General features: G+C 37.3%; 1 protein-coding gene across 4 annotated transcripts in view; it reads right to left on the bottom strand.

Moving 5' to 3' along the window:
• Window positions 1-12,188, bottom strand: part of AK9 (adenylate kinase 9) — a 107,596-nt gene that overhangs the window by 28,230 nt on the left and 67,178 nt on the right. For 3 of the 4 annotated variants that reach the window (XM_081526708.1, XM_081526711.1, XM_081526710.1), the window contains exons 28-29: window positions 8,898-9,117; window positions 2,925-2,993 (exon numbers count right to left, since the gene is read on the bottom strand). In XM_081526708.1, the coding sequence (XP_081382834.1) occupies window positions 2,925-2,993; window positions 8,898-9,117 (289 nt within the window). The remainder of the gene's footprint in view (window positions 1-2,924; window positions 2,994-8,897; window positions 9,118-12,188) is intronic. The other variant, XM_081526709.1, reaches the window with a different exon arrangement.

Below are 12,188 nucleotides of genomic sequence, written 5' to 3'. Positions count from 1 at the left end.
GTATACCTTGAGAGCAACCACTACAAAATAATACATAGAGGTGTAACTAAAACACACACACACACACACACAATTGATAATTAGGGACTTCCAAGGGCTAAAGGTAGTTAAAACTGTGTTTGATGACAGATGAGGATGTCATTTTGATCTTAAACAGGAGCATGACACCTTAAACAGACCAGACTTTAGAACTTGTTTGTCTGGGGAATGAGCATGAGAATGAGGCCAGAGACTTCTGCCAATTTCATTCAAGGCTGATTCTTCAGTGTCTAATATAGTGTCAGGCATGCAACTGAATGGATTAAAGAAGAGCAAGGCAAATAATAAAGTGGATGATTCTTTTTCCTTGGATGGTGCCATGACTTTCTCAGTCTAATGGTTTTAGATTTACTTTCGGTTGTAAATATTTTAGACATAGAAATGATTGTTTCAATCCTTCTTCTGCATAGTTTTGATTTACAGTTACAGTTTTACTGTATCAACAGTCTTCTGTACATAAGGCCAACATACGCATATTGGCAGGGGGTGGGGGTGGGAATATATGGTTGCACATGTAGCAAGTCATATTTTCTGTTATTTCTCCTTCCCTTTCTTGAGTATTTTTGTACAGATGGAAATCAGATTACAGGAGAGTCAGCCCTGAGAAGATATTATAAGGGTGCTGAAGCCAAAAGGAAATGGAAGAAGACAGGGGCTATCTTATCTTTTGTCTTGGTTACAAGGGCACTGGTAAGCTGATTATATAAACAGGAGCTTTAAGTCCTTTACAGAACAAGCTTGTCTACTATGCCTCCTCTTTAACTTTGGCACCCCTGAGTTGCTTGGCTGTAGCATTTGGGTCAGGTAGGTCAACTTGGGACTAACTCCTCTCTGAATAAAACAAAATCCATGATCTTCAAGGTTTCTCTTTTTAAAAAACCACCAGATGGAAAAGAGGAACCATATTGAACATCCTGCACAGTATGTGACTCTGTCCACAGGCTCTGCCTCATTCCATTCTTTATCTCAATGTAATCAGCATTTTAGTCCAGCACAACTTTACAGTGTGTGTGTGTGTGTGTGTATGTGTGTGTGTTAGTCACTCAGTTATGTCTGACTGTTTGTAACCCCACAGACTGTAGCTCGCCAGGCTCCTCTGTCCATGGGATTCTCCAGGCAAGAATACTGGAATGGGTAGCTATGCCCTTCTCCAGGGGATCTTCCCAGCCCAGGGATCAAACCTGGGTCTCCTGCACTGCAGGTGGATTCTTTACCATCTGAGCCACCAGAGAAGACCACAACTTCATACGCTCTCGGTCTAGACCTTATTCCCAAGCTCCCAGCCTATCTCCCTGTGACTTGGACTAAAGTGTGAAAAGCACAAAAGAAAATCCACAAGAAACATAGTTTAATGTAGTATTATTATATTTTGTATTAGATTGTTTAAACATCTTAGTGATTTCCTTTCCTTTAAAAGTGTTTGTTTTTCTTATTATAAAAATAATAAAAGTTCATTGTAAGCAGTTATAGAATACCAGAAGTGTAAAAAAAATAGTGATATATAATCAAAGTACTAGTACATAAACTCGATATTTGCTTCAAGACTTCTATGCATCATTTTGATGCTCAACATCACTAATTATTAGAGAAATGCAAATCAAAACTACAATGAAGTATCACCTCACATCAGTCAGAATGTGCTGTGCTGTGCTCAGTCACATCTGACTTTGCAACCCCATGGACTGTAGCTCCCTAGGATCCTCTGTCCATGGGGATTCTCCATGCAAGAACACTGGAGTGGGTTGCCATGCACTCTTCCAGGGGATCTTCCCAACCCAGGGATTGAACCCAGGTCTCCTGTATTGCAGGTAGATTCTTTACCATCTGAGCCACCAGGGAAGCCCAAGAATACTGGAGTGGGTAGCCTATCCCTTCTAAAGGGGATCTTCCTGACCCAGGAATTGAACTGGGGTCTCTTGCATTGCAGGCAGATTCTTTACCAGCTGAGCTACCAGGGAAGCCCCAGTCAGAATGGCCATCATCAAAAAGTCTACAAACAATAAATGCTAGACAGGGTGTGGAGAAAAGGGGACCCTCCTACACTGTTGGTGGGAATGTAAATTGGTACAACTACTATGGAGAAGCCTTAAAAAGCTAAAAATAGAATTACCATATGACCCAGCAATCCCACTCCTTGGCACATAGCTGGAGAAAACCAAAATTTAAAAAGCTACATGCACCCTAGTATTCATTGCAGTGCAATTTACAATAGCCAAGGCATGGAAGCAACCTAATTATCCATCAACAGATAAATGGATAAAGAAAATGGGGTACATAAATACAATGGAATATTACCCAGCCACAAAAAAGAATGAAATAATGCCATTTGCAGCAACATAGATGGACCTAGAGATTATCACACTAAGTGAAGTAAGTCAGAGAAAGATAAATATCATATCATTTATATGTGGAATCTAAAAAGTGATACAACTGAACTTCTTTACAAAACAGAAAAAGACTCACAGATTTAGAAAACAAACTTACGGTTACCAAAGGAGAAAGGTGCAGGGGAGGGATAAATTAGGAGGTTGGGATTAACAGATACATACTATTATATATAAGATAGATAATCAAAAAGGGCCTTCTATATAGCACAGGAAACTCTACTCAACACTCTGTAATAAACTATATGGGAAAAGCATCTGAAAATGAATAGGTATATGGATATCTGAATCACTTTGCTGTACACCTGACACTAACATAACACTGTAAATCAACTATACTCCAATATAAAAATAAAAAAAGACTACTATGAGTCTTTTCATTTTACGTGGTTGAGATTTTATATATATATATATGTAAAATATATCTTTTACATATGTGTGGGTGTTTGTGTGTGTATGTATCCATTCTATTTTTTGAAAAAAGCCATTTTATTTACTTACCACCCCTTCTTTCCTTCTTTTTTCTCTCTCAGTTATAAGTTCAGCCCTTCTTTTAGCAATCATATCATCCTGTTAAAGAAAGAAGCATTAGAAATATCAACAGATAATAATAAAATTACTTTCTATGTATTAATATTTTTTCCCAAATGGGAATAACATTTGGTCAGAAGGATACTTTCCAGGAAAGATTGTGATGGTGATAATTATGTCACATGTATCTTTGGACCTCTGGCCCTCTTGATCAGCTGTTTCCCTCCAGAGGTATAAGTGGCACTTGGGATCAGTCAGTTTTTCTTCAAACTTTAGAATCCCTTTTCAAAATGTATTACTTATTTGTTTCCTTTGGTGGAGAGGTAGATTTTGCACATGGAGAAATAGGGAGGCTATTTGTTGAAAATGTCTGATAATTTTTCATCATATTATTAAGATGTAATTGTCTAAAGAACCCTAAAAACACATATGCACATGAGGAAAGCATCTGTACTTTGGATGCTTTCACACATATGGTATATGGGTAGTCCTCTAGTTTTTTGGGGGCCTCTAAGTCTAACGCAATGAATGGGTCCTCTGATGTGACCTTAAGGTTTCCATGAAAGCTAACCAGCTACCCTTGGGTTTTGGGGCTCATTGGTTCACGACTCTTGAAATTGCAGTCCCTTTAAATACTCAGAGATCAGAGAGGTGCCTTAAAGACATGCCCTGGGGGCTCTGGTCTAGGCCAGTAGCACCCTGTTCCTTTTATCTGGCAGTTACTGAGTATACATCCCAGATAATGTACGTTTGTTTGACATTCAAGAAAGAATTATAAAATCAAATGAAATCAAATTAATTTCATGTATGAATCCCAGAGAGATTCTGTAGCTTTTCAGAAGGTGAGGATTATAAAAACTCTTATTTCCTTTTTTTAAACCAAAGTTTTACCATAGGTACTTTAACTGTAAAGCTATAAAAATACAGTCTCTTTCGCCTGAGTTGTGGGTGTGAAAAGAAAGGAGCAAATGCATAAGGTTATGAACTAGCTCCAGAAATCTGCTCTTTTCTGTTCCACATGCTCTACAAATTTTAGGGCATGTGATGGCTAGGATGGGGCTTGATTGCTTTAGAGCTGCTCTGTCCAATATGGCAGCTACTAGCCATCTGCAAAAGGATTTAAGGCAAAAGGACAAGGGGGTGGCAGAGGATGAGATGGTTAGATAGCATCATTAACTCAATGCACATGAATTTGAGCAAATTCCAGGAAATAGTGCAGGACAGAGGAGCCTGGTGTGCTACATACATTCCATGTGGTCACAAAGAGTCGGACATGACTTAACGACTGAACAACAACAAAGCCACTTGCAGCTCTTTTCTATTTAAATAAAATTAAACATTTGATTTTTCAGCCTCACTGACTAAATTCATTTCAAATGCTTAATAGCAGCAAAGCTAGTGGCTGTTGTACTGGACAGTGAAGAGACAGAACATTTCCTTCAGCACAGAGTTCTATGATAACACTGGTCTAGAGGTGCCGGATGCCACAGGGAGGTAGGTAACAAGCACGTGTGCTCTGGTATGCCCTCTGCTTTCTTTTCCAGTCTCATGCTTACAGAGCCTCTTGCCTAGCAGACAGTTGGGCCCATTTTCTTCAGAGATCAGCAGCAGAAAAGCGAAGGATGTCACACAGCAGAGTGTGAAGCTTGGTGTCTCTCCACATCTCCCTCCTTGCTTTCATAGTTCTTGGAAGAGATAGGCTGAGAGATGGGCTTGCCTTAATTTTGTGCTGGCCACGGATGGCCTGGGACAGGAGATCCTTTTCTTTTTTTTGGCTTCATAGGATCTTAGTTGCTATACACAGGATCTTCCATCTTTGTTGTTACACGTGAACTCTTAGTTGTAGCATGTGGGTTCCAGTTCACTGATCAGAGATCCAGCCTGGGCCCCCTGCTTTGGGAGTGTGGAGTCTTAGCCACTGGATCACCAGGTCCATGTTCCAGGGCATGCAATCTTAGTGTGGTGGTGCAAAGGGATGGATGGAAATGCCTTCAGAGGGATTTCCTCCAACTAAGTCCAAGATGAAAACAATTTGACAACTGTGTCTGAACAGAGAAAGAGGATCTGCATGGTTTTAACACAGAATACATTAATGAGTATTGAGTTGTGATAATGTATCCAATAATTGAAGTCATTGTATCTCAGAATTGGAATTAACTGATTAGTTCTCTGACACTAGAGAGCTTTCTTCCATATTCTCCCTACCAAAAGTCTACTTAGTCTATGCTTATCTGCCTTCAATAAGTAGCTCACTGCCTTCGATCTTTGTTCTTTTTGGAAAGTCTTACTAGTAATAAAATACATCTTCCTGTACCTTTCTCCTATCAATGGTGTTTCTTTTGCCTATGGCCACATGGAACACAACAATTTCTCTTCGGCATAAAAGACTATCACATAATTTACCACTGCTCTCATGTCTCATCTTGGTCTTCCTAGTTCCAGATTTGAAAGCTCCATTCATTCTACTCAATCCAGATCTATAAATGACTCCTTTCATGACATTTATGTCATATAAATGGAATGAATCATACAGTACATATAATACTATTTTCTTTGCCTGGTTTCTTTCACTTAGCATAATGATCTTTTGTAGGGAGTATCAATAGTTCATTCCTTTCAAATACTGAGTACTACTCCATTATATGAATACACTATATATTTTCTTATTATTTTTCCAGCTTTGTAAAAATGGGAGATATTTAATGTGTATGTCATAAAGATCTGATGTACGTATACATTGTGGAAGGACTCTTCTCCCATTTGGTTAAGTAACACATCCATCACCTCACGTACTTATCCTGTGTGTGTGACAACATTTAAGTTCTACTCTCTTGCCAAATTTCAATTATACAGTACAGTATTATCAACTATACTCACATGTTATACATTAGATCCTCAGGCCTTATTCATATTATAACTGAACTTTTTTATATCATCTTACCAACCTCTCCCCATTTCCCACACCCCCCAGCCCATGGCAACCATTTTTATATTTTCTGTTTCTATGAGTTTGATTTTTTTTTTCCCAGATTCCACACACAAGTGATACCTTGCAGTATCTGTCTTTCCCTGTCTGGCTTGTTTAACTTGGTATAATGCCCTCAAGCTTCATCTGTGTTGTTGCAAATGGCAGGATCTCCTTCCTTTCCATGGCTGAACAATATCCCATTGTATATATACATACACCACATTTTCTTTGTCCATTCATCTGTTGACAGACACAGGTTGTTTCTATATGTTGACTATTGTGAATAATGCTGCTATGAATATGGGAGAAGAGATATCTCTTTGAGATAATGACTTTGTTTCCTTTGGATACATATACCCAGAAGTGGGATTCCTGGATCATATGGTAATTCTATTTTTTAATTACTTGAGGAAACTCCATACTGATTTCCATAGTGGCTGTACTAGTTGACATTCCTATCAACAGTGTACAAGGGTTCCTTTTTCTCCACATCCTCATCAGCATTTATCTCTGTTCTCTTTTTATTTAGACACCTTAACAGGTGTGAGAGGTGATATCTCATTGTGATTTTGATCTGCATTTATCTTATGATCACTGATGTTGAGCACCTTTTCATGTATCTGTTGGTCATGCCTTCTTTGGAAAAATGTTTATTCAGTTCATCTGCCCACTTAAAAAATTAGATTGCTTGTTTTCTTTTTCTCTCAACTCCCTCTTCCCTATTCCCCTCCCACAATTTACTGTTCTCTATTTCCCTTATTACAATTGAATATAATACTTCAATTTATTTATTACTTATTTGTCTCTCATTGAAATGGTATTGCCACAAACACAGAATTTTTGTCTGCTTTGTCTACTGCTATTTATCTCCAGCCTGACACATAATAAGTGTTCCATAGTATGTGTTCAATGAATGAATGAATGAACATATATTGAGTACTTACTACGCATTAAATATTATATAAGTCCTTCACATAGTTTTTTCTGTTTAAACTTTTTATTTTGTACTAGTGTATAGCCGATTAACAATGCTGTGACAGTTTCAGCAAAGGGACGGAGCTGTACATATACATGTACCCATCCTCCCCCAAAACTCCCCTCCTATCCAGGCTTCCACATAATATTGATCAGAGTTGCATGTAATTGTTTGGTTTTTTGATACTGAGTGGTGTGAGTTCTTTATGTATTTTGGACTTTTACCCCTTATCAGGTATATGATTTGCAAATACTTTCTCCTATTCCCTAGACTATCTTTTATTTTGTTGATGGTTTCTTTTGCTTGGAAGAAGATTTTTTTAGTTTGATGTAGTCCCACTTATTTGTTTTTGCTTTGGGTGTTAAATAAAAAAAGTTATTGCCAAGATTGATGTGAAAGAGCTTACCCCTTTTTGTTATAGGAGTTTTAGGGTTTCAGGGCTTGTATTTCAAGTCTTTGATCTACTTTGAGTAGATTTTTGCATATGGTATAAGATAGGTGTCCAGTTTTATTCTTCTGCATGTGGCTGTACAGTTTTCCCAACGCCATTTATTGAAGAGACTGTCTGTTCTCCAATGTACATTCTTGGCTAGTTTGTCATGAATTAACTGAAAATACATGCGTGGGATTATTTCTGTGCTTTCTATTGTTTCACTGGTTTATGTGTCTAGAGTCTGCTATTGAACCCCTCTGCTGAATTTTTTAGTTTGGTTACTATATTCTTCAGCTCTATGATTTCTCTTTGGTACTTTTATTTTCTGTTTGTTGAAGTTTTCACTTTGTTTATGCATTGTTCTTCTGACGTTGGTGAGCATCCTTATGACCACTATTTCTAACTAGTTATCAGATATATCACTTATCCTTGTTTCAGTAAGGTTTGTTTCTGGAGTTTTATCTCGTTCCTCTGTTCAGAATATATTTCTCTGTTTCTTCATTTTCTTTGACCCTATGTGTTGGTTTGTGCACATTAGATAAAGCAGTCTCGACAGGTGGTCTTGTGTAGAAGATGAGTACAGCTCAGGTTGGCCTGAGGTCCTGGCCATCTCTCAAGCCTTTGTGTTTGTGCAAGCTGTCTTCTTGGTTTTCAGTGGCTCCCGTAGTTAAGGGTGTGCCATGACCTATCAGTGTCCCAAACAGGAGGATCACAGTCAGTATAGACTGATAGGAAGCTAAGATCTTCAGGTAGCAGCTGTTTTGATGTATTAATAGGTGATGTGGGTATTTTCTCATTTACCCAATGTGCAGGAGTCTAGCTTCTCCTAGACTAGTTTCTCCAGCTAGTTTCTGGATTTCTTTCAGAGTAGACTGAGTTCAGAAGACTCCTATGTTGCCACCTTGAGCTGTAACCCAAGGGAACCTATCTGGATATTTGTCACATTTTGTTTATCCATTCATCAGTTGATGGACATTGAGTTGTTTTCACTTATTGGCTATCATGAACAATGGTGTGTGAACTTTCACAAACACATTTTTACATGGACTATTTTCATTTTTGTTAGATTCCTAGGAGTGCCATTGCATAGGTTCCCTATGACACTTTTGAACATTTTATGGAAACTTCTCAGAATACAGTTTAAGAAAAGATATTCTAAGCTAATACCTGTATTTATTTTTACTATGGGCTAAAATGACCTTGATGGTTGGTGTCAACATTCCAGGAGCTAGTGAAAGTCAATGAAAATTTTGTCTTTGTCTTTCAAGGTTTGCTCTACTTGCTGCCTCATCCACTGTGCTCTCATGTCTAGTACAAGGATACTTTGGTGCAGCCACTATCTTTCATTTTATTTGCCTTGAAGAGAAACATTAACATGTAGATAATCACAAAGGCCTCAAATAATTCTTAACTCTTTCATGATAAATTGTCAAAATTTGATGAAAATAGTTTGCATACTAAATGTGGTATTAAAATCAGAAAACTACATTTTTTGTAAAGGTCACTTTAGAAATTGGATAGTTGCTGAACACATTTACCCTCATACTTTTTCAGATGGATACATACCTTGATTTTTGCCTTCATTTCTTTGATGAGTTTTTTCCTTTCTAATTTCTTCTTTTGTTTCACTTTCCACTTTCCAATTTGGACAGGAAGGAGGCGATCAGAAATATCTTGATCGTCAACTTGTATAAACACAGCAGCATCTGGGAAAAGCCCATGTTCCCCCAGGAACTGGACCTCATCCGGATACCGTGGGAAACCATCTAATACAAAACCTGTGGAACTATGTGGAAATTTCATAACTTACTTTATTTGCTTAAACTATTCTATTATAAATATTTATTTAAAAATGAAAAAAAGTACTGCTAAATCTCAACTTTATATTAGATGTCCAATGAAACTTTTTAAAAGTTTAAATAGTTTACTGTAGTATCTTTTATTTCTTTTAATATTTCTATTTGTATAAACATGCTGCTTATTCTCCCAAATGTATCAAATTAGATTAAAATTATAATATTTGATATTTATAGTATAAAATTGCAGCCAACCAGTTTATAGAAAATTACTGTTAAATACAAGCTTACTAAAAGTTGTGAGAAGATCACAGGGAAGGAGAAAATAAGTTCTCTGCTTGGGATGAGTGCCCAGCCTAATGAAGGTGTCACCCTTTATGTAAAGAGTTTGCTTGCCTGCCTCCCTACTCCCACCCCTCTTTATTGAGAATTCTTACATTTTAGTCATTTTTCTCCTAATGATGTTCCTTTTCATGAGGCAATTCATACCCTCTTCCCTGGCTCTTTTTGTAACCAGTGACAATTATTAATGTTTTCTTGGCTCGTTTGTATAGGATGATTATATTCAAATAGGATCATCAAACTTGCCCAAGTATGATAAAACTTTAAGAATCATGAAAACAACTTGGAATGTTAACACAGTTTCATTAGGGAATATTTATAATACAATCAGGCTTGGAGAGGGCTTCCCGGGTGGCGCAGTGGGAAAGAATCTGCTTGCTAATGCTGGAGATGCAGGAGACATGGGTTCAATCCTTGGGTCAGGGATATCTCCTAGAGGAGGAAATAGCAACCCACTCCAGTATTCTTGCCTGGATAATCCCATGGACAGAGGAGCTTGGTGGGCTACAGTCCATGGGGTCACAAAGAGTTGAACACAAATGAGTGACTGAACACATACACAGGCTTGGAGAACTTGGCTTGGTTTAGTTTGGTCCCTTTTTGAATGAGCTTATTCCGTTTCTCTAAAATTTGGTTTAACTATTTATATTTAAATATACATTTTCTTCTTCATGTGAATATGGTTTTCAAGAACATTTGATAGTTTTAGCTCTTAACTGGCATTTAGAAATGTTGTATCCTTTCTAATTAAATGGGCAAATTTATATATATTGCCTTAAGATATGTTTCCTTTTTTTCAGAGATGCCTTCAGCAAAATCTCTTCTGTTCTAGCTGTCACTTCTTTGTCAATGATATCTAAATCTTTACCTCTACATCCAAGCTCTTTTTTGAATTTTGATTTAGAATTTTCAACAAACTGCCTAGTTTCTCTATCTGAGTGCCCTTCAGGAGTTACATATGCACCATACTTTCAAAAATCATGCTCACTGTTACCCTTCTACATGGCTCTTCCTCTGACTCACTAGTGTCCAGGGACCAAACTTCAGAGACCCTTCAACTCCCTTCTGCTTCTCACATACAATAGCTAAGTCTTGGCAAACCCTCTTCTGAATCAACATTTTCACTTCTACCATTATATCTCAGTAATGTAATGCAATTAGTTATACCTCAGTAACTAATAAGCTCTCTCTAGGATTGAGGCCTTTTTAAAATGTGCTAATTTTTTCCTAATTATAAAAGCAATATATTTCACTATAGAAAATAAGAAATAAAGAAAAGCACAAAGAAAGGACAAAATTATCTACAATCTCATATTCAAGAGGTTATTGACATTTTGTTTTGTTTCTTTCTAGTTTGTTCTTCATTTGTTGAACTTTCTATCATAAATAACTATGTATCCTCTTGTTTTAGTTTAACATCATATACTAAAATTTCTCATGCTATTACAAACTTTACATTATAATAAGTTTTGATGGTAGTGCTAATGTTCAGCTATTTTATTTAGGCTTTTAGAATTTCATTTTTTACTTTTCTTCAATCCATATGCTATTTTTTTTTTCGTGTATGATGTGAAATTAGGAGCTAAGTTAATGAAGAACATCCCATGACTATGTTGTTGTAAGCAACATGTTTAAGTGTACCTCAACTATTGATCTAATTCAGGGAATAAGAAATTAAAGTGACTAATAATCTCACTTATTCAGTTTAGGTCAGGGACTAAGTAAAAGAGAATGACCAGAGGAGCACTGGGACCTGCTGGTTTTTCTAATTCTCACTGATATAGTTTCCTTATCTCCAAAATGAGAAAATAAAAGTTCCTCTCCCATAGGATAGTTGTAAGGATCAAGGAAATGAATATGAATACAATATAGAAGAACAGTATCTTACACACAGTAAGTTCCATACATGTGTTTGCTATTAGCAATACTGTAAATATCATTGCACTTTCTTCTGGTGGATATCAAGGCAAGAGATTGTAGTTAGGAAATTGAGGCAAAGTTTTAAATTCTGGTGACCTGTAACTCTTAAATTTGTTCTGTCTGGGATCAAGCTGTTCCTGGCTTTTGGTAAAGGGATAAAACTATGGACAGCTATTAAGTGATGTGAACAACAACCACAACATAAACAAAGAGTGTTGCTCACCAACCAGTAATATAGGGGTTAAATCACAACCCACTGCAGTCACCTACTGACAATGTACCCTGAAAAGAATTCAGAATGAAAAAATAGGGTGACTCATTCTCTCTACCGGATAAATGGGCCCCTAGATAGTAGACTGCATATCTCAAGAAGGATTTCAATGACCCCAGATTCTTGCATTTTCCCATACGTAGAAAAGCACTAAAATCATTAACTTGGAATATTTGTTCTTCATGATTAGCAGTAATCTTTTTATCAAGATGTATGCTTAACTACATGTATTTTCTAATCATGACTGAGCTTCTCTGGTGGCCCAGATGGCAAAGAATCTACCTGCAATGCAGGAGACCCGGGTTCGATCCCTGGTCTTGGGATCGATCCTTGGTCAGTGGTCTTGGGAAGATCCCCTGAAGAAGGGAATGACTACCCACTCCAGTATTCTTGCCTGGAGAATCCCATGGACAAAGGAGCCTGATGGGCTACAGTCCATAGGGTTGCAAAGAGTCAGACATGACCAAGCGACTAAGCACACACACACAATCACGACTACACATTATAATCCCCTGGGAGGCTCCAATG

This window comes from Giraffa tippelskirchi, chromosome 9 (assembly GCF_054371585.1).
Source record: "Giraffa tippelskirchi isolate mGirTip1 chromosome 9, T2T-mGirTip1v1.2.pri, whole genome shotgun sequence".
NCBI lineage: Eukaryota > Metazoa > Chordata > Mammalia > Artiodactyla > Giraffidae > Giraffa > Giraffa tippelskirchi.
The sequence above is the reverse complement of the archived record's forward strand: the minus strand, read 5'-3'. Positions and strand labels throughout refer to the sequence as shown.